Source organism: Chlamydotis macqueenii, chromosome 3, assembly GCF_036417535.1.
Source record: "Chlamydotis macqueenii isolate bChlMac1 chromosome 3, bChlMac1.mat, whole genome shotgun sequence".
Lineage (NCBI taxonomy): Eukaryota > Metazoa > Chordata > Aves > Otidiformes > Otididae > Chlamydotis > Chlamydotis macqueenii.
Window position 1 is genome coordinate 91,704,357 of NC_141558.1, and position 23,146 is coordinate 91,727,502.

Sequence of the window (23,146 nt, forward strand, 5' to 3'; positions counted from 1 at the left end):
ACTTTCCACATTTTGAACTTGTCCTCATGCTGTTCTTTTTCTTTTTTTTTTTCATAAAATTTAGTTGATAAAATATATATATCTACTACCGATACATCCTCTTCTGGTGGGACCAGCATTAAGTTTTGTATCCATCAGTTTGTCTCCTCCTTAGCCCTATTTGATACCACTGTTATGATGAGAAAGAACATAGCCACGAACAGAGTGAAATGGATTTAGCAAACATACACTTCAATGCATAGCACTTAGATAAGCATTTCCAACCATGATGTGTAAATAAATTATAAAATACAAGCAACTCTATAAAACAAGAACATCCTGAGTTTACAAATAAATTATATCCTTCATACATAGAATATGATGTGGATGTTAGTAACCAGCAGTTTCAGCTATGGGAGGCAAAAAAAGGAAAACTTAGAAAAGTTAGTATCTATGCATACATAAAACATATATGTATGTGTGCTATATGTAAATACTCACACACATACATATACAATACAGAGGGTGAATACATCCATATCTATAGTATATAGAGAATATGTAATATAGCTGAAACTGCCTCAAGCACCATTTTATTACCATTATTATAAAGTTTGCTCAATACTTAAGTAGGACCACTCAAAGTTAGATGGTTTGGGCTGTATTTTATTTCCTGTCCAGGAGGATTTTGAAGGTGGTTTGAAATACTACAGATGAATGTTACTATTTCACTTTCAGCACCTCCACTCTTTGCAGAATCATCACGTCCTTTGCGAGCTTCAAAATGTTGCATAAGTGAGCACGAGTCTGCTGGCAGTAAAGCTGGTGGCAAAATCCATATTGACTTCAATGGAGTTAGGATAAGGGTGCTACATTTTCAAGGGAAACTGAGTTTTCTTTTTTTGTTGTTTTTGAAAGTTTGCTTGAGAAGGAGAAAGAAGAAAAGATAAAGACAATAATAAAATGGTTTATTATTTCCAAGAGCAGGTATGGAAGCTCAGATAACCCTGGGATGAGCGCACAATAAATGCAAGAGATAGAGATTATTAACTTTGGACTGACAAATCATTCACAGTTTTGTTTGCCATAGCTATTTGGAAATCTGTTTAAAATCTTACGATAGCTAGCAACGGCCAAGCCTTGTGTCTCCAAAAACTGCTGGGTGTTACCAATGCAAAAGACTGTGGAGTAACAGAACAAAGGCCATGAGGACATCAGGATTAAGCAAGATATGTCACTCATCAGTGGATTTGAGAAATAGTGCCTCTCTCTACGGTCATCATCCACTCCTATCAGTATTTAGTGATTTAAATGCTTCAGTCTCTGCAGTGGGCTGTGGCATCCCTGATGCTATGCAACCGTCCCTCCCATATGAACTCGCATCAGAGGGTTGCTCAGCCTCTGGTTTATGAAAATCGTATTTGCTTCTGCAATGCAGATCTTTATCTCACAGACAGCTAAGGGTCCAGGTTTTCAATTGAAGTAACTATACTGTATGCCTCATGCATATACAGAAATTGTTGCATTTAACAGTTGTGAGATACCTTGCCTTAAAATCATGACACGCTGAAATATAGAGTAGTTCATTTGTATTACTTTTACACGGTTTAACGTTTCAATGGCAGCCTCTACATGGGAACTGCGGCAACTTGGCTTTGTAGGCTGAAGAACATGGGGAAGAAAGGACCTTTAAAAGAAGCCTTCCAAAGCATTCAAGCATGTTTTCCCTATAGTGTGGCATGTCAGCTTCATCTTGGTGACTGCTAAGAGAAAGGTTTTATATGTACTCCTTGGAGGAGGAAGGGGGAGTGATGCTGTCTCTCTCAGGCTTTGTACATACATCTTTGTCTGTCTGTCTGCATATATAACACTTTATTTTAACAATTATTTTTAGCTCAGAAAAAAAAAGGTGCAACACAATCACAAACATTTGTAAAGCCAGTGTTTGTAAAAGTTCACATCCTTCAGTTGTCACAAAATTTGAATTTCATGTCGCAGGTAATAGTCGCTATTTTAAGACAAAACATATTACCAAGATAAATGAAAAAATCAAAACACTTCAAGACGAACTGAGTCTATCCTATGAGAAAGCTTTGGATTTGATGTGCATTACTCCCAGCATCACTCCCAGCTTTCTGCCTCTATAATTGCCATGTTCAAGATAAAAGAAAAAAAAATACCAGTGTGTACCTTTCATCCTTTTCTGAACACTATCTGCAGCTCTCACTTAGCTTGCTTCCTGTCAGAGGATCACGCCATTGCTCTTTACCAGTTACCATTTTATGTAGCTGCATGTTTCAGAAGTTAAGTTGTACGGCAATGGGAGTCTTCCAAGACTGGATCGAAGACAGATGATGTTCCGTGACAGCCCTGTGCATGGTCCTGAGGCAAAATGAGGGGGTATCAAATAGGTAAGAGGAACACATTCTTCAACTATATCACTAGCAGCACAGTAAATACCCAGAAATGGAAGTAGATGAATTTTCCTTTTACGTGCAACTAGGTTTACTCTGCTAAAACTTGCCTGACTCGTAAAGCAATTGTGCCTCAGTTATACCAGCACAGGCGAGATGAGAACATGCCCAGTAAAGAGCCAAGGAAGGGGAGCCTCAGTACCAGTTTGCTTCCTTGTCTTTCTGTGAAATAATACTTCTGACTACTTAGAGTTGAATGAATCGACAAGAAATTGTTTTGAGACAAATACAAGGCATGGCAGGAGAAAAGATGTGTGTCATTACGACAAATGCACCAGGAATTTGGGCTCTCCCACACTCTCTAGGATACAAAGTGACCCAGCACCCGGAGTCAGTGGATGTGGGACCCGTGGCTTTCTGCCCGCTGCGATAGCTCGCACAGACCAGCGGGATGCCTGAATCCAGACTGCAGCCAAACTCTCCAGTCGAAGGTTTCACTTGAATTTGTGGCTATAAAGCACACAAATGTCCCTTGTTCATGTATGCCAAGACAAGCAGTTCTCAGAATGATGCCCAGACTGTCCCAGCTGCCCGTGCCTGTGCACAGTGGTGGGGATGCGGAGCAGTGGTGGAATTCTGCAGCCACTACACAACCCGACAGTGAAGAACTGTGATCTCCTGTGACACATGCGAACAAAGAATTAACCTTCAAACCTAATTACATGAACATTGCTGTTTCCTACTAAAGCTGTCCCAGGGAAATAAGATTGATTTCTGAATATGCAAATGACTAAGCAGTTCATTCATGTTGCTCTTGAGTGTTTTAGGCAATTTTATGCCTTTTAAAAAATCAGGATAAAAACAGCATTACGCTTAAAGAATGGGACTTTCTGGATGACTTGCAGAAGTGTATGGGTCTTCTCTAAAGTGCTGCCTATTGTAGACTAAGATCAACCTCATGATAAGGCCCTGATACTTTCAGGTATATGTTTTCCAGCTATTTGAAGAATAAAAATATAAATTCTGAAATAAAAAGCTATTTTCAATGAGAAAACATTTTGCAGATGTTAAATCTCCACAAATTTTAATTCCCTTTTATGCATTAAGTCACCACATTTCCCCAAAATACAGTGGCACATTGTGAAATGCACCGACAGAAACTGAAAAAAAAAGAGAAGATGAGTATGGATTTTAGGATATGAATACATGCATATGATGGAAGTGTTAATGGCCACTCTAATTAAGTCCTCAAAAATAAAATACTTATAAGGACTGTGATTCTGCTTAGTTAGTATTTTGCAGTATGCCAAATTAATCCGTGGTGTAATAGATTTGGTTTTAGGAATCAATTTCAGTCCATCATGATAAACAGCATAAACATATGCTCTTACTTTTTAAAATAATGGCTGGATAGACATGCTTGTTGCTCTGCTTCCTAATCTACAGAAGTACCAAATCTAGAGACAATGAATAATTGAGTTAATGATGCTGAGGAATATTACACGTAATAGATATTTTACAATAGCTCTGAAATGTGTCCTTTTGATTTATGGAAACATCACCACTTGGGTCTAAGTCCCAGACCACGTGAGAGGGCATCTCTTCTCATAATGCATCCTGTGCATGCACCATTTGCTAGAATTTCACTTTCTTTCTATCAATCAAGTGTATGTTTACTTTTACTGTACTGCTTGCCATTTACCATCTCACCGCAGGTCCCCAAGGAGCCCAACATGCCCATTTTGGGCTGCTTGTTTTCAGCAGAAAAGGACAATGTGCCCCAATTTCCCAACGACCACCTTCCAGCAAACACATTTTCAGAAACGCTTAGGTTAAAGAAGGCAACATTTAATTTCATGTGCACAACTTGGGTGGAGAGGCGTTCTTCCTTGAATGCGGGGGCACGGCCTGGGAAACTGGGCACTGCTTAGCGCAGTGCCGCAGGCAAGAGAAGTACAGGCCTACCTGGGGACATAGGTGAGTGAGAGATGGGAGCCAGCTGTGAAAGTCTCTCTCCTGTGTGGATGTGAGCTGGCAGCACGTATCTGGGGCTCTGCAGGATTAAGCCCATAAAGAGAGATGCACACCATATCCCAAAGGTGCTAGGTCTTCATCCAGCACAAAACTGCAGGGGTGACTCCCATGGCTCTATGAAGCTGTATTGAATTCGTGGGGCTCTGCAGAGAAGAGATGGCCTCAACAGAACCAATGTGTAACAAGCGCTACTGAAATCATTACAAAGAGAATCAAAGCTAGAGAAATCACATTCTGGAAGGGGTAAGGGAGGGTAGATATTTTTTTTTTTGCCTTGAGACAGATGGGGAGAGAGAACAGACCCATGTCTTCAATACTTACTTGGAATATGAGTTTCATGATAGGAAAATGCTGTGGAACAGACTAGAAAACAACTTTCATGTAGGATCTTTTTTCCCTCCAAATAATCCTATAGAATGTAAGAAGGATCTTCCACAAATTCCAGTGACAAGGCTAATAGAATGAATAAGATTTGTTATTACAAATTGTATAGTATTAAAAAAAAATAAAACTATATGTTATTTCTATCTTTTTTTAAAAAAAAAAAGCTTTTTTTTTTTTTCAGCTAAGCACTAGGAAATCTATCACCATTTTTGTAGAGTCCTTTTTTTCATTGGGACTTCCTGCTTTGGGTATTGTAAGATGGCATTAATATGATGGTGTAGGTAAAAGAAGAGTTGCATTTAAGTATAGCAGTAAATAGATGCATATTGAGTATATGTTAAATGATGCTCTTATTTTCTCACAAGCAACAAGAGGGTAGCACAAGTGTATGTGAGAGAGGAATTTCTGTGAATGGGATTATTTCAACATAGAAGAAGAAACTTAATTCAATAAAATAATTCTTCATGTTCATACGTAATTAAAATGTAGATTTCATACATTTCTTTAAGAAAGACAAAGGACGTTTCTTCCCACATAGTGTTTTGTAGATAAAGAGACAAACAAGTAGAACATTTGGATGTGCATTGAGATGCAGACCCTCATCCTTTTGATGTCAATGTGAATTTTGCCATGGCTTCAGTACTGGAGGGTTGATAAGGAAAATGCAGTAGCCAACATGCCTGAAGTGCTATATCCACTCACTCATGACTCCCATTTATTTCCAGATGCACTGAGCTGAACAGAGCCTGCACTTCTCAGGTACGTCTGTGACTATGGACAGATTGGACCAGGGACCAAAAGTTGCCAAAACATGTTTTGCAGTGGCATATGTCAAAAAGAGGTGAAGCTAAATTTTATCAGTCTCAGAAAAGAAAGACAGAATGAATCACTCATTTTTGGACTGATAAGCATGGAAGCCCTCAGCATAAAGAATAATTTTCCAGCAACTTATTAGTATCAGAAAGAGGCTTTAGGATAAAAATGCGTCCTCATCCATAACTCTAACCAGTACAAAGCTAAAAATGCATGAAAAAGAAAACAATTTATGGGGGTTGGATCAAATGGAAAAGATATTTACTTCACAGTAATCTCACCTGTCCTCTCTCATACATTGCAGAACCTACAGGCTGGCAAGATTACTGCGTCCTCCAGTATATAAGATAGTACAGAAGAACATATAAGCAAACCTCACTCACTGATAGAAATATTTTTTTGTGTCATGTGGGAAAGCTGAATTTCTCTTTGAGTGGCCTTACTCTGGTAACAAGAAAAGACAGTTAACATTTATTCATATGTTGTACTGATTAGGAAATATCTCTACAAACACAAGTTACTTAGAAACAGCAAGTCTGAAATAGGAGAAAACACCAAGAGAAAAACAAGCTGTAAATACAATTCAAAAGTGTGTTTGTTTTTTTCCTTTTTCTTTTCTTGACTAGCACCATCTGTACACAATAAAGTATGAACATAAATGTTTGGATAATAAAGATTTGCAAGGCACTTAAACAGTTTTTCTGGATAGGTTTTCTTTTAATGAACCTCTCAATAGAAGTCCTACAACCACCTTTCCTCCTCTGTCAGCTAATGCAGGGAAAGAAGTGTCTTCTGCCAGCAGTTCTTATTTACAGACATGTCCTTAAAGGTTCCTCAAAGTGCTCTTTTAGGCTAAGAGAATCAACAACCTTATATCTCCATTTTTCATGCTCGTCCATTTTTTTTTAACACTACTCTTCTGTATAGTAAAGCAAATCTCTCATACACACAATTGAGACTTGACTCCAACCTTCATCCTCATTCTGTTGTCTTTGGGATGCTATTCAGAAGGGAAAAGGAGGATGGCAGAGATGCGCGTTGAAATTCTCTGGAGGTTCATTCCTTATCGGCGTCTAGAGGTGATGTCAAAACAGGTGATCATCATGAGATGGGCCTTGCAGAAGTTGACACGGTTTTCTAAACGCTCAGTCACACATTCCAGGGCCTCCAGGTATTCCAGAGAATCCAGCTCAAATACCTGCTCCAGATCAACTGTGGGTAAGAAAACACACAGATAGGTAAAGCAGACAAAACCCAGTGCTGGCTGGTGGGAGAGACAGAGCTAATTCAAGTCTTCAAACCCATCAGTACTGTACAGAAGATTATCTCTGGCTTGCCATTGTCACTAGAAGTTGCCTTTTATGTTTAATGGCTATTAAAATGTCACAGCAGCTTCCTGATAGTGAACAGTACTGTTGAGATTGCATTGGATGCTTTCTTGAGTTATATGCTCTGCCATCCTCTCCAGAATTGCAGGTACTTTCTGCCACACTCCAACGTCTTTCCCCAAGAAAAGCCAGCAGAACTATTCTTCCAGGAACCACGTGGCTCACTGCAAAGAAACAGGCTGGCACAAATCACCACTAGGCTTCAGATTAATCTTCACACCCATAAGGAACACACAGGTTGAACATGATGGTGAGATTCAGCAATACGGTGTAGAATAGGCCAAGTTAAATGTTTACAATTATTTTGATTGGTTGCATTCAGGGTCTGCTTCAGCACCATGCTTAATCAAATTTTTAATGCTTAACACATACTTAAAGTCATCCCTATTCAAGGCATGTGCATGAGATATACTGACTCTCTCACACATTCTGCTGACCAGAAAGAGATTTAAATAGGTGTTCTGCCCTGAGAGGACAAGTCCTTTGCTGAATTCAGAAATCAGAGTTAGAAACCAACCTCCAACCTCCTTTCTCCTCACACCTCTCCCTATTCCATGGGATTCGGACTAGGCCACTCAAGAGTGGCAAGAGAAGGCGTACACATCAATCGCTACAACACAAGCGTGCATATGCTGCCAGAGACCAGCTGGCAGCAGCTTCCATGGAAGCCAAGTATGAGATACGTTGGCTGAGCCAGCACTTCCCATCTTATCTGGTCCCTGAGGTTTGTGCAGTCCTCGAGGCTTTCTGCATTTATTACACTGGAATCAGAAGCAAAGGCATCACACAGTAAGTGGACAGCAAAGTGTGGGAAAGCTTCTGCTCCCTTTAAATCTGTCCTTTTTACCTCTCTTCCTTACTAGTGTTCCTGAAACATATACTGTGGTCGTTTTGCAGGATGTACCAACCTAGTGTTAACTTACGGCAGCTGCCAAAGGAAGAGTTAGGATGCTTTAAAAAAACACACTAGTCTATCTCCTTTTACCACCTGAAATTATCCTAAGTAAACTGAAAATCTTTTTTTATTTCTACAACTCTCTGATATGGACTTGTCTGCTTGCTAATAGTAAAAAATGTTGTACAACTACTGCAATACTCTTCATGTTTTTTCCTTTGAGATGTTGCAGTCCTTCTCCATTTGAATGTGAATGTCCATTACGCTCTCTGAACTTTACACATCTATAGTTATAAAAAATGGGCCAAATTCATTTTTCAGGTAAGCCCGTTGATGCCAAGGGATAAGTTTGCTCCACAGTATTATTTGTGGTAGAAGAGTAGATTTATAATATTTCTTATATGTCTGAGTGATCTGAGGCCAAAAAAAAAAAAAAAACCCTCAATTTCAGGAGCTGTGGACTGAAACGTGTGAACGTTAATCTACCAATGGCAATATTCACCACTACAATGCTGTACCATTTCAACATTCAGCTCTCAGGCAAAAAGGATTGTGCAGTTCTACTGTCAACATTTAATAAGAATTATATGGACTAGTTCTAGAAATACAGTCAATTTAAAACTTGCCCTTAAGTCTTATGTCAGTTCATTTTAGTTTACAAACATAATAGCTCACATCTCATTCTTAGCAAACATTTCTGCTCCCTTCTGTGCCCTGCTATGAAATAAACCAAAAGACACCTATAAGTCCAGGCAATAAAATGATGTCCTTACATTCACTGAGCCATTTATTAGGATCCAGCATCAGGTACTGTTTGGTCACCTCCAGTTCTCTCATTAACCACTCGTACTTGGCCTTGACCTCAGCAATTCTCTGCTGGCGATGCTCCAGGATTTTCAGCTTGGCATTGAAACATATCACCTCCTGCCAACCAGGAAAAAAGGAGCAGGGAAGGAATAGGTGAAGAGGAGAAGAAATACCCAGATCCATTCAGTCAAATGATCTTCCAATCAATAATACTGACAATGAGCCATTTACTCTGGAAGTGTATGAATCACTGCATGAAATCATCTATCATCTGCTTTATTTTTATTGCTTTTGTTTGGTTTTGATGGTTTCCACCAGTGAGCTTTCAAGACTTTGCAATGATAGTTAATAATAAACCATAATAATTAATAACAGGCAGCATCTTGAAATCAGATTAACTGCAGCAAAACATTTCTGGGTTTTGTCACTAGAAGTTTGGCTATGAAAATCTAAGCTCTTGGGAGAAGGAAATCCATTGCTTGCTGTGTTAAAAACCTAAATACATCCCTATGCTTGGCACATAAGAAATGCAGTAGTTATATAAAAAAAAGAGAACTGGTAGCAATATCAAATTTAAAACATCCTTAAACAAAGGGAACATGTTATGAAAAAGCCCTAGCAATTCACAATCATTAATAAAGAAGATATATTTTCTGTAAAGACATAGGGCACAGAAACAGCACATGGTGCAGTGCTGTCTGGAGACACCCAGCCTGGTCTCGTGTGACTTCTGAGGGGTGGCAGCCATCAAGATGTGCAGTGAGTGAGCCCATGGTGCGGGCTGTGCTACCCTTGCTAGCATGGGAGTGTTTCCAGTACCAGAACTATCCTCCCTCAAGCCCATGTGAAGGTCTCAACACGATTCTGGTTCTGCTCTGTAGATAAATCTGCTGTGTGGGTGAGGTGCAGTAGAAACTCAACCCCAACAAGTGATGTTTTTCTCTGTACAAAATCATATCACTGAACAACATCACAAACAGCCTAACCAAGTGACAGGGGTTAGGAAGAAAAAAGTACCTTAACATAACAATAAAGTCTATCTGTACAGTTACTCTAAAATTGGTGCTATTCCACCAACTTCAAATACTCTTCCCACTCACACCTCTCAAGAGTTGAGCTTTATAATTCCCTGCTCTTTTTGTAATTTTGGAGCTATCCTGCAAACAATACTATCAAAGCACTTGACGCTGCCTTGAAAGACAGATACGACAAGATGCTGCAGCACAGAAACCACGAAGACTAAACGCAAGGGGCAAAAATGCAAGATACCAATGTCAGTTAGGTGGTACAGAAGAAGCCATAACTTGAGTTAAAACTGCTCTTAAATGAGAGAATAGGTTTTGCTGCCTGTTGAATTAACCATATACAATACTACACATTTCTGACTACATAATTGGAATTCCCCTTCTCATACCTTCCAGAAGGCGGAAGACAGATTAGATGGATTGCACTCACCTTGTTGTCCCCACCTCGTCGCCGCTGGAGCCTCTCCACATCATCTATCTCATAGACTTTGATCTCAAAGGGCTCCCCCAGCCCCCTCTGCCCACTTCGCAGGGGCCCATCCACCCAGCGCACCCCGGGGCTGTTGGCAGGCTTCCTTGCTGGGGAAGTGGTATCAAGTGATAAAGCTGGAATAAGCCTCCGTCTCTGTGAACCTGCAAATGCAGAAATTACTATTTCATGTTAGCACAGTTATTGCCTCTCCTTTCTGCTCCATCTGCAGAGATGTCTACAAACCATATATATTCAGCCTTCTTAAACACAGAATAAAATGAAACAAAGACCCAGGGAAGCCATGGAAGCTGGGGTGAGCTGTAGCTGTGATGCACTGTACCCAGTCACCATGGTGCCTGACTTTAGGATTTGATCCTCAGGGGGCATATGTACACTAAAGTTTCCAGAGCTTGTGCCTACTTCTCTTTGCTAAGGTCTTGGTGTGTACAAGTATACCAATGAAGGACCAGAGCAGCAGGCTGGAACTTGTCTAGCTTTGCTTTTCTACCTCTTTACTGGTACTGGCTCTTACAACATCAGGAGAAGCATTATCCAGCCTCTGCACAGACCGTCTCCAGGGGAGGTGTGGTTTTGTGTTTGTGTTTGTTTTTTTTTTTTAATCACAGCACAAAAAGCACTTTGATACCCAAGTTCTTTCCCTATGCTGGAGTTGAGTGCCAGTACACCACTACCGACTCCTTTGCATAACAGCATTGTAGGTTGGCTAGAGCAGTAAAAACACCAGAGAGACAAAACGCCTGCAGTAAGTACAGCCGAGCTTGGTGGTTGCCACCAGAGTTGCATTAGCCTTGTCTCTTCTCAGCAGAATATTCTTCTAAAACATTTCCCACCTACACACTTACTGCAGCACTGGTGTTGGGCAAGAAAGTAGCAAGAATGATGGGCTGGCAGGACGGTTAGTCACTGTATCTGCTTCTATACCAGTGCTCATGCACAACCACCCTGCTTTATAATACCAGCGTGGAAGATGGGAGTGCTGCAATAGCTGAAAATGTACCGTGTTTGATAAAGCCTGGGCCATATGGAAAGCATCTGCCATGTGAGTTGCCAAGTCAGGGCCTAAGGTAAAGCAAGGCGGGAAAAAAGTACATCACTGGTCTGATGGCAGTAGTACGGAAGTTGAGCATATGGTTTGCTGGGAGAAAGAACAGGCACACAAAAAAAAAGAAAAACAACTGGTCAGATTTCCTTGCTTGGTTTAGTACAATCAGAGCAATGGCTGGGTTTAAAAAAAAACAAAAAAACAAACAGTTTTGTAGCAGACAACCCCTGCAGGGTCTCCCCTAGGAGACAGCAAGAATAGAAGGGATGGGAGAAACCAAAAACAAAAGCTGAAGCCAGCAAGTTTGAATGAAACTATTAACTGACTCTCTTGGCTGCAAGAACAAAACTGATGCCAGCAGGGAAGGGATGCAGAACGATCATGCAGATTTTATTTTAAAAACAAGATAAGATCATTTAGAGGAATCTCCAGCACTACATTTAATGAAACTTGAATGTAAATAGCTTCAACATGTCTGCCAACGTGGTGCTTCAACGAGAGCCAGAAAAACCCCCAACAAACCAAAAATACCTATTGATTGCCTAGTTTTTGGATTTGCAAGTAACAAAGCAGTGTCTAGTTTCATTCATGGGAGTCTGTTTTCTCTGCTGACTTTGCAAACTATCACATCTTATCCGATTGATTTCTGAGTGCAGCAGTCTGTGCTTGAAACCAGCAGTTAGTAACCAGCAATTAACCTGTAAATGCTAGTCTAAAATGGATAAGAACGGTCTATCTTGATGTCTATCTGGAAAGCCTAGTCTACAGAGCTTTTATGTGAATGCATCTGGATAACTCTATGCGAGAAAGGGAGGGCACGGCCAAGGCGGATAAATGGGGAGCTCTACAAGGCCCCTTTATACCAAATGGCCTGAGATCTGGACTTCCCACCCTGTAGACACCTACCATAGTTGTATTTACTACTTAAATTGCAGCCCAGCAAAAAAAGCCCATGCCAGAACAAATGAAGTCTTACAAGTATCAGCGAGTAGGAGTTATTTTAGACCTGTGGTACCAGTCACTGGAAGTCAATGTCAGCATACACTTAGTTTGAATAAATGCAGTTAATCTCTAAATTAAACTGCCTGACAAGAGAAGAATCAGATTTTGATAAAAGGAAAAGCAAGATCTGACCCATTACCATAGCTAAGAAGTGACAGTCACGAGAAAGACACAGTCTGGGAAGACTCCAACAAACTGCAATGCTAAGTCAGCGATGCCAGAGAAAAGCAACCAAATGGTGAGAGCAGCTGCATATTTGAAGGGAGGTGAGACAGGGTGGTGGACTCTTAAATTTTGTTACATGCAGGAAGAGATCCTGCAACGGGCTCAGCCCTTCCTGGGAAATGAGCCCTCCACTTGCTTAGATGTGAAGGGCACTGAGTAAATCCCTAGTGTCACCCAAGGCCAAAACAATTTAGGCATTAAATACTTTTTAAAATCCATTTTAGGCTTTTGGCCATGGTGTTTCACAGGAGGAGTCTTTCAAATTTTGTCTGAGTGTAAAAGCAATCTCTTTCCTATCTTTGCTAGTCATCAACTTTTAGAGCCAGCAACACTTACAAGCATCAGATCTGACCTCCTGTGTAATGCAGCCGAGTGCTGCTAATTAATTTCACTTTGTGCCCCACATCGACAGTCACATCTCCTTTCCTGCCATGCCTACGGAATAGCTCTAGCGTTTCAAGGAAAAAGCTGAGGAGACTGGAAATTTCTTCTGTTCAGTTCTCACATGCATGGCTAAACTATGACTAAGGTAGTGCCTTCTTCTGTGATGGTTGATTTTCTTCCTTTTTTCTTCCCTCTTCCTTTTTTTTTTTCCCCACTGTGGCTGTTAACACCACCTCCTTGTGTAATGGGACACTTTTAAACCATCCTCACTGGAAAAACTGCATCTCCGACTAGAGCCAAAGCCTAGGTCTGAGACACTCTGGGAATGCAGGTGGATGGCTCCAATTCACTTTGTCACAAGAGCAGCATCAGGCTCTCATTTGGAGCAAAGCAAAACAGATGTCACTGGGGCATGAATTACGGGGATGGTGGTAACTGTTTTTGCATTTAGTTCCCATTCATATCCATTTGGCTCAATGAGAAACAGAAACCTGTGGTCTAGAAGGAGGTCTCCAACCTGAGGCTCCGGCTAATAGCACTTATCCCTCGGTGGAGAGGCAGCGGAGACTACAATAGCAGCAGGAGACATGCTAGCATGAGCTCATTAGGATTTTCTAGCCGGAACTTGCGCTTGGATAGCCCGTGGGTTATCACAACAAAGCTCTCGGTGCACCGGAGCCATGTGGCAGGGCAGAGCCACCCGAGGTGAGCAGACTCGCTGCTGTCTGCCCAGGGGCTCCTTTGGGATGCAGGGGTCACCCCATGTAGGTCTCCCTACCCCATCACAGTGGGTACGTCTGCGTGTGAAGCAGAGAAGAAAGAGAGAGAGGGATGTCTTTTTATCTGAGCCTTGAATGCTGACTCAGGATGATTTATCTGAGGTTTAGAGTGCTTTGGGGAAAAATGAAAGATCTCCTGCATCTTTGCAGTGAGGCAAAACCGAATCTAGTTTATTTTAAACATGCACTGATTAACAGGCTGCTTATTAGTCCAGATAAAGAAAATAACAGTGTCTTTTGACAGGAGACTCCTGCCCCTGACCTCTCCATTTAGTCTCTGTTTTTTCTGGTTTCACTTCAATTAGGATCAGTAAGGAGATACAGCCAAAGCAGAGCTTCAGGGTGACTGTCACACAAGCAGCTGACAGCTTGCTCATCTGTATCAACAGGCAGACACAACAATTAAATTGTTAAAATGAATGTAGTTTTCTGTTCACATAGAAAATACCCATTTGAAGTCCCAAATTGATGTGGAGCACTTGATGGAGTTAGGATCTCATAAATTTTGACTGTATAATAAATAAAATGCTTTGTAGGAATTACAACGCACCACTCCTCTAGTTTCCCACATACAGCTTAGGAAAGCAGCTGCCAGCCCGGGAGCTCAGCAGGAGCAGCTCTGGGCAGGTCCCTCCTGTCTCTGCCCCACCAACTGGGACTGGGGGAGTGTGTGCCCTGCCCAGCACCCTGCCAAACTGGCTGACCCTCCCATCCTATAAATGGGATTCACTCCATCATTAAAAAAAAATAAACTTATATCAAAAATTGTCCTGAAAAAAAATCTTGTAAGAGGAACCCAGGACAGAATGACATGTTCATGTATGACCACACGGCATGTAAAGCAACACACCACTTGCTAAATGTCTTGGAGGATATGTTTTTCACTTAGCTTGAATTTATCCACACTCAGAATAATCCCTCGAGCCTAGCTTGAGTATGAATAATCAGACCATGACATAGCCCTGAAAATGCAGAGAACACAAGATTTTCTTTCACAACAGATCTGTTGCTCTACCTTGAGCTATAGGTTAAGGTTCAGCTGGGTTAAAATTAAGATAAAGGGAATAACACAGCCGTGAAGGTGCGCAGTGTGAAAGCAGATCTGATTGAAGAGTGGCACTGAAGCTACGCCATACTTCAGCAAAGACAAGCCCAGAGAAGCCTTAAGGTATTAGAAACACAGACCAAGCCAGCTAGGTATGTAAGGGTAACCTTAAGGACAAGAAGACTAATTGACCTCAGCAAAATTGCCCAACGGCATAAGGATGTGTGCTCATAAAAGTATGTGTTGACCAGGTCAGAGACTCTCAGAGGTCTGGTTTTGCTTAAGTACTGTATATTTTGGAGTGTTCCCCTTACATTGCTTTCCAAGCACACATTCCAGACGGAGCATCTTTTCTGTGAAAAAGGTAAAGGCAACAAGTATAAATGCAAAATCTTCATGAAAAGAAGCCTGATGTATATCTCTTCAAAGCAGGATACATCTGAATGGGATGAAAAACAATTGCTAGAAATTTCGAAGTGTTTCAAACAGAAAATGAAACTGTAACTTGATATATCTTAATTTCAGAAGTTTACAGTGTGTGCTCAAAGGCAGGATGTGGAGTCAAAGCTATTCCCCACTCCACTTAATATTACAGGAGGTAAAATTGCCTTTCTGTATAGAACCTGTTGTTCAGAATTTTGGTTTTTTTTCTCACTAGACAGTCCATCCAAACTCAAGGCGATTACAAAAACCAATCCTGGCTAAGTAGAGCAGTACCCCTAAGCTCTCACCATTCCTTCTGTGGCTTCATTTCCAAGAAATATTGTGCTTCCAGTAGCAATAGCATCAACCTCAAATGTAGCCTCAAAATGTTTGCTTATTGGCAAAGACTACCTGTCCTGCTGCTCCTCACTGTCTGACAATGGGGCTCCTGCTTTGTTTGAGTTGAAAATGTAATGCTGGCTTCTCCTCTCATTCCCATTTCCTAATGAGATCTGCCTTCATGGGCAATTGTCCATGACTGAACCAACTCCTTCTCATTCCTTTGACCTCCCTTTCTCCTTGTTTATTTTATAGTGCACTTTCCCCAGTGCAGAACATGTAGCTATTCACTCCTCAGATTTTTTGTACAGCTTGCACAGTTCCCCTCCTGATTACTGAAGACAGTGTCAATGCTTTCAAATGGAAGGCCCCTCTCATGGTGTGGAGACTTCACCAGAAGTATTTAGGGTGCCCATCTTGAGGTCGATACTCCAAACAGCAAAGAATTCAGTCATTTATTGCCAGAATACCTAAACATCATTTGCTTATGCTGGCAACTCAGATTACATATCAAGGACCGTGTTGCAAACACCTGGAATAGGAAACATTGACAGGATCCATCATTCCAAAGAAAATCTTCTATGTCCACCTCACTGTAAAATAATTCTGGTTGTATTCTGTGTTGACTTATATGCAATCCTGCTGCTGTGAATCAATAAGAAGTACAAGGACACTTGAGGCTAGAAATCACTGCTACGCTGTACATAGGAATAAAACAATCCTTGTTTATAATCTTCTGTCCATACCTATACTAGATCTGTTGTTTCTGTACCGGAATAAGGAACCTGCTGAGGTACAACCTACTCCTTATTTTTTTTGTCCACCTACCCAGTTAATTTCTTAATCTTGCTTCCTGAATTACTGTCTCACTTTAACAGGAACTTTTCAGGACAGTTTAGAGCTGGTGAATGAGCACTGCTGAAACCAGATCAGGAAGCGGCCCTCCTGCAGTGTGCAGGTTGACAAGTTATCTGGGAGATGCTCCAGGGAAGATGCACATCACAGGGGATGAGTTTTCAGCACCCACAATCCCTAGCAAAAAAAAAACCAAAAAACACCAGTCTCTTCTAAATATTTATCTCACTTCGGGCTGGATTTTGGCTTAACAGGTATTTGTCAGCATTGTCAGTACAGTACTGCACTAAATAGCTGCACCAGTCTCTTGGGCAGCAAAGGCAGAGGCTGGAGGGGGAAGGGGCTCTGCAGCCAGAACATCAGCTCCCAACAGGACAGTGGTGGAGGCATTCCAGTGAGCTAATACTGTGGCAGTGTCAGGAGCAGGTTTTATTTACACCCAGCCTAATGGTGTGCGACTCAGTCATGCGTGTTACATGGAGCCTTCACGGTGCACAATAGCCTGCTGCCATTTCCTCTATTAAATCATTCCTATGTTCATGTGGCTGAAAGCTCAGTGCTGGCATGCAGTAGTCAAGCGTGTAAAAAATGATTACTCTGATCCCTTTCAACACAGATTTGCTGCATGAAATGGCCTGGCTTTGACCTGGGAAAATCAATGCTGTTGTTTTAATGAACAAAAAAAAAATTGGAGCTGAAGCCTGCACTTCCTCTCCCTCTGCTCCCCCCAGGGCTGGCCAGCCAGCAATCACATGCATAAAGTGGTCACCTGCACGCAAACAGCTTCTTCCTCTATAATTCTAAACATCCTTTCTCATGGTAAAGGTATAATGCAGGAGATCAATTAGCTACCATCACTTGTAAGCAAGTTAAAGTAGAAACGCTGGAGATGCCCTAAGGCTTTGTGATACAAAGGGCAATCTTCAGCTACCCATACTGTGCCTGAAGCAGTCTAAACACGAACCAAATTCCTTTTCACTTGGATTCAACAAGAAAAGCTCAGACTCTATTTGTTTTTGTTTTGTTACATCATTATCATTTTGGTTAAGTTTCAAACCGTGATGCTTTGCGATATTGGTTGGAGATGGACTTTCATAATTTACAGCCCACAGATTCAGCCTCTGGCTTTTTCTTCTGCTTTCGTAAGCAGGGCTAAGTGCTTCCAGAGGGTGAATGTGTTCAAATATAGAGTTTTCAGGGCTTTCCAGGAACCTCTACATCTCCATCTTTAAAACCATCCCCCCAGTGAAACCCAGAGCACAGAAGTAAGAGACAAAAAGGGACTCTAATTGTAGATAATTATTTTCATGTCTTAACAGTCTGTCTTTTTATTAAAGTGTTTAAAATCAAGTAGCAATTTGCTCTGCTTTGGTGGTGAAACTTGGTACTGAAACAGAGCTGCAAGGAGTCATGCAACTTTACTGAAAAAGCCATAAAATGCTGCAGTAGGAATCTTTAATTATCTACAGTCATAGAGGATTAAAGCATGTGCACAAACGCACACACACTCGGACGCCCAGCTATCCTGGGTTGCCAAGGGTAGGGTCTTGCAAATGCTGAGATGCAAAGATGCAACTCAGGGCACAAGCTTAAACTTCATCAAGGCAGCATTTGGAAACCTGGATTTTCCCCGCATCTTATCCAGACCCGGCCTTACTATCAATAGCATCCCCTAGATTTTTATTTTCTGATGCTCACTGATACTCAAATTCAGGAAGGCTGAACTGGTCCAGACTGAACCAACCTGAAAGCATGTAACGACTTTCTCCCCTAAGCCTCACCTCTTCCACAGTCTTCTTCCTTCCCACAGGGCTCACATCTTCCTCCCATGCCCAAGCCCTTGCTATTTGCCCCTGTGAGTGGGGGGCAGGCAGTGATCCCCACTGGTGCGTTACAACTGCTGCATGCTTGCTGTTCCCCTAGACCTGCTTGGGCCACAGAGCACTGAGTGTTTCACCCTGCTGGCACCAGCCCCAGCACCACTAAAGCTCCAGGATCAGACTCAGCTGCAAAAAACCTCAACTAGAGAAAACAAAAGAGACACACTCCTCGGCAGAGGTCCATCCCATCTCAGCACAGTGCTGCAAGCAGTGACAGAGAGCAGCCCTTAGGTCTAACCCCATGCCACATGAGACAGGGACTCTATTAGGCACCCAACCCTATTCCCACAGGGAACAGGAAAGAAAACAGGCTCAGGAAGATCTCTGTGGTCTCCATGGAAAGCCTCATCAGAGACAAATTGTCTCAGAGCCCCTCCTGTTCTCCTGTTGCCAGGGAAGGTCTCCTTACAGGCAGTTTTGAAAGGACCAAGAGGCAGGAACCTGTAAATAACATCTGCAGGAGAGGGGGAGTAAAAGGCAGAAACAAGGCATTCATGCACAATACACGGGACTGTAAGCAGGGCCTGGCTTTATTGGGTAAACCTCATTAGAGCCTGGACTCTCACTTTGCTGTTAGCTCACAGCAGGCAGGACTGGAGCTAGCGCCAAAGCTGTGTCTCTGGAATCATCCAGTCACGTTTTGCCTTGAGAATTGTTTTAGAGTAATCCCCATGTACACCCAACTAAACTGGGGAAAAAGATGCTAACAACCAAAGCAGAAAAGCAGAAAGCAGGAAGGTAACACTTCTGATCTAAGGACCCTGCTGTTATTTTTTTCATAGCACCATTATCTAGTTTTATGAGCTGGTGTCCAGGGAACACAGAAATTACACAAGTTGCCCAAGGTGATACAGCGAACCAGCAGCACAACAGAGGATACATTATAGATCTTGCAAGACCTAATCTGCCACCTCGTCTGCCTCCCTCTCACACCTGCTGTGTTCCCAAGATACAAATATGGTTTTGGTAAAACGGAGTTTGGCCTGAATGCATTTCCTGATCACACGCAGGAGTACATATGACAAAAGCACCCTTGCCTTTCCACGAAGCAGCACTGGGCCCCTGCACTTCAAATTTCTGAGAAATTAAAAAATAATATATACTTGGTGCTAGTGATGACCTTACAAACGATGATGTAACACTTCAGTGCCCTGCTCACGACAGCACTGCCCAGAGGAGACTGGAGCCAGAGCCAGAAATACGGTTGAGATGCCAACCGTTTCTTACAGGGGAAAGGCTAACGGAGTGAGAGAAGAAATCACAGAAAATATAGTTGCACAGATGCTTGTGGGCAGAGAGGGAGGGAAGGCCTGCCACTAAAAGCAAATAAGAAATGAAGCCCTCCTCTCCACTGCTCAGCAAGGACAGGGTAGGAGCCAAGGGTGCCTGCAATTTTACCCTGGATCTGGCTCTTACTTAGTTGTAGGCACCAGACAAGTCAGGAAAGCTCTCTGCCTTCTTTTCTCCACCTGTAAAATGGGGTCTGGAATAATACTTACACCACAGGGTGGATTAAAGAGCAGCTGTAGAAAGCTTTGAAATGTACAGCCATAGATCAGGGCTAAATAGCTCAATTTCTGCCATAAGCAGTCACTTTGGGGCAATATATGCTGACATGATGTTACAGGACCAATGTTAAATGGTAGGAAGATGGGAATGTTTATTAAATGCACAGGTTAACTTCAGGGGAAAGGCTTACATCCTTCATGATATAAACATATGATTTTTCAATAGGTACTAGAATGCAAGAGGCAATTTTTTTATTATTTCATTTTAATTTTGTACACACAATACTGGTCTGTCTGTGAACTGAACAGGTATCGAGGCAGAGCCCAAAATTTAACCTAAGGCTAACACTGAAGGATATGAACTAGCTTTATCCTTCAAAAGCTGTCAATGCAGGTCTGATGCTTCATGTATGACATCCAGGGCAGAAGCACCTACATATACAAGTAATGCGCTTAAAAGCATTGAAAGACAAGATCTTAATCTCAAGAAAAAAATTATGTCTCTCCAATGTGTCAGGACTTCAAAAGTAATTGTGAGATCTGACAGGGCTGCTGGTGATTCTCTTAAAGACTCTTTATAGCTCCTCTTAGAGGGGCCTTGGGCTGATTCATGTTGATCGCGTCTGACAACCAGCATTTCTGTTAATAATAATCATAAATAAAGTGGACAAGGTTGCCTGACCCGAAATGAGCATATCTATAGTGCCATATCCATTACAGCACAGTGGATCTGTGACCGCAAATCAGGAAAGGTCCAATGCTCTTGACACTATGTATTAAAATAATATCTGTCTTTTAAGAGCTCAGAACCTTTGTCTGCTAGCTTTTTCATTTAAAAATGTGCCTTAAGAGAGAACATTCACACTAGAACAGCAAGGAGATATTACAAAGGATGAGACTACAAACCTTTGCATTTTTTATGTTTATTATGCAATAAAAATGTATTTGTGAACAGCTCTATTCTCCCTTATATCTCAGCTCCTCCTTCATGTTCTCTTGCATTGAAGTCATAATCCTGGTTTTATGTCATCATAAATCTGCTGACACATGAAAAATTATATTATTATCAAACACATCAAAACAGAATTATGATTTCACTGGTGCAGGATCGAATGCAAACAGGAGTTGGGTTACAAGAAAGGGAAGCCTTATTAATTTCTGGGCAGTGGTTTGCTGCTAGAGATATGGAAGGTTGTAAAGATTTTTTTTTTTAAATTTGCATAAAAACCCTGGTTGTACTCATACACAAAATACAGATACAGGTCATTCAAAACAATACAGGAATTACTTGCTGACACAGGGAATCACTCTCAAAAGTAAAGTATCAGAGATACTGCTAAGGAAGGGTTCCTGCTTACCCCATCAGTCACTGCCTTTGCATATCTACATAGCATGACAAACCAGCGTCACTGCTCTGCCAAGTATGTGGGCAAGGCTGGCTAGACCATGGAAAAGCCTCTTCTCTCCAGATGCCTTCCACACTGCTACAACAGCAGTTTGAAACCTGAATCTCAAACAGTCCTCTCTTCATAACTCCCTTTTCACAGCCACTGACACAATGTTCAGTCCTGCACACAGGTTATTGTGAGCCAAAATACAACCCTGATACAAAGCACAATACACAGATCTGAAGCTCTTTTGTAATTACAATGCAAAGGCAATGTTTTCCTCGGTCATATCTCTAGCCTTGTCCAGCCTCCAGTGTGCTATCAAAGCAGAGAGAAGTGAAATGAAACAACTAGTTTTAGGAGCATCAGAGTAAACAAATCCTGCTCTCCTACTAATTTAGGTTTGGGATGAACTCTGGAGTCTAAAGAATCTGCTGGTTATTTCTGAAGCTTTTCTCAAAGTATTTTTTAGAAGTACCTGCCCTAGGGAAGGGGGGATGTTCTCTAATATCTAATAAGGAAAATCTACATTGCAGTTTTCTCTTTGTTCCCTCATCTGCAGAGCTGCCTGTTTTCACAGAACTTGATCAATTTTTGCATCTAAATGTCCTATGGAACAAGTCCCTACTATATGGGCAACTTCTCCACAAGACACAACCCAGTTGTCAGTATAAACTCACAAATAGCATCTCTGTGAACAGCTTTGTTTTCCTTTTCCACAACATACAAATCAGCCTTCTTTTTCTTGCAAGTTACCATTAAAAAGTTTATATTTGAAAGCAGCTATTAGAGGAACAGCTCCTCAGAAAGAGGAAAATCAATTTCTTACTACCTAAACTGAAGGGATAGGAAAGAGGTTTTCTCCTAGGGTGCAAAGGTAACTTCAGAAAGATTACTCATTCACTTGGCCTGTGCTTACACCATGTAGAGTGATCACTTTCAGATGCATCCTTTGAACAGGTACAACCAGCCACGCACTTATGGATATGGCTTTAATAGCGGTAGCTATTGTATTCACATCTGTGCTGCACATGTTCTTCCTGCTACCATAGTCAAGAGCATAAAGAAAAGAAGAGTTATGCATTACTCAGTTTGTTCACTGCAAGTGAATCCCAGAGGTGAGTATCCCAGCAAGTGGAATGGCTGGTGAATTAGAAACTCTATGAGATTAACACATTTTTGACAGCCAGCACTACTGTAGGATAAGCAGCCACTGGCATTTCACTTACCTGTGTACACTGGTTCCAATGCCAATGGATATTTTTTCCATAAGTAGGTTAGGCAAGACTCATACTTAAGGTTGGGAAAACAGCACCCAGGAAAAAGGTGAGGTGACCAGCTGACGCTGGTCTGCCCTGCAGACTTCTGAAACTCATTCTGGTAGGAAGATGTACCACCTGCAACTGCACAGACTCTTGGTATGACCCAGGAGGCTCCTGTCATCTAATTAAAAAGTCCTGACGTAGTGTTAAAGTTCCTGGAGATTATATCTGAACAAAGATGAAGTCTTTCTGATCCTTTCTATGATCACTAAAAAGATTTCGGATTTGCAAGTGCTTCAGTGCAGTAGTTCCAATATATTAGTGTTAATATAATTTATTATTTGCTATCAATAAATTATTGGGGAAAAAAAAAGGACTCATAACTCAGTTAAAAACCAAGAGTCTCAGACACAAGATAACAATTTTCAGGGGGCATGGGCACAACTTTGTTCCTTCTTCTAGGTCGGAAGAAGGAACTCAGTGGTGGTTTCAGCTGCAGGGCATCTTGCACCTTTGGGTATTCATAGCACACAAGGAGCAAAAGTGGGCTCACAACAGATACTGCTATTCAGTAAGACTGGACTTGTGCTGGTGAAACACGTGTACCAAGAGGGGAGTCTGGGCCCAAAGTGCTAATGTTACATTTTACTGCCTCACAAAGGCATCTTTCTGGAACGAAATCAGAATAATATTTGTATAAATAAATACATGGATGTGGCTGCCATTGGCATTACTAACCAGTTTTAAGGATGAATGTTCTTCTGTTCAAGTGAAGTAAACCT

At 41.5% G+C, this 23,146-nt stretch overlaps 1 protein-coding gene across 1 annotated transcript in view; it reads right to left on the reverse strand.

The window, feature by feature from the left end:
• Positions 1-6,067: 6,067 nt before the first annotated feature.
• The window catches only part of KIF26B (kinesin family member 26B), a 301,193-nt gene continuing 284,114 nt past the window's right edge, over positions 6,068-23,146 (reverse strand). The window contains exons 13-15 of the mRNA XM_086744394.1: positions 10,170-10,372; positions 8,681-8,831; positions 6,068-6,836 (exon numbers count right to left, since the gene is read on the reverse strand). Of these exons, the coding sequence (XP_086600520.1) occupies positions 6,688-6,836; positions 8,681-8,831; positions 10,170-10,372 (503 nt within the window). The 3' untranslated portion in view covers positions 6,068-6,687. The remainder of the gene's footprint in view (positions 6,837-8,680; positions 8,832-10,169; positions 10,373-23,146) is intronic.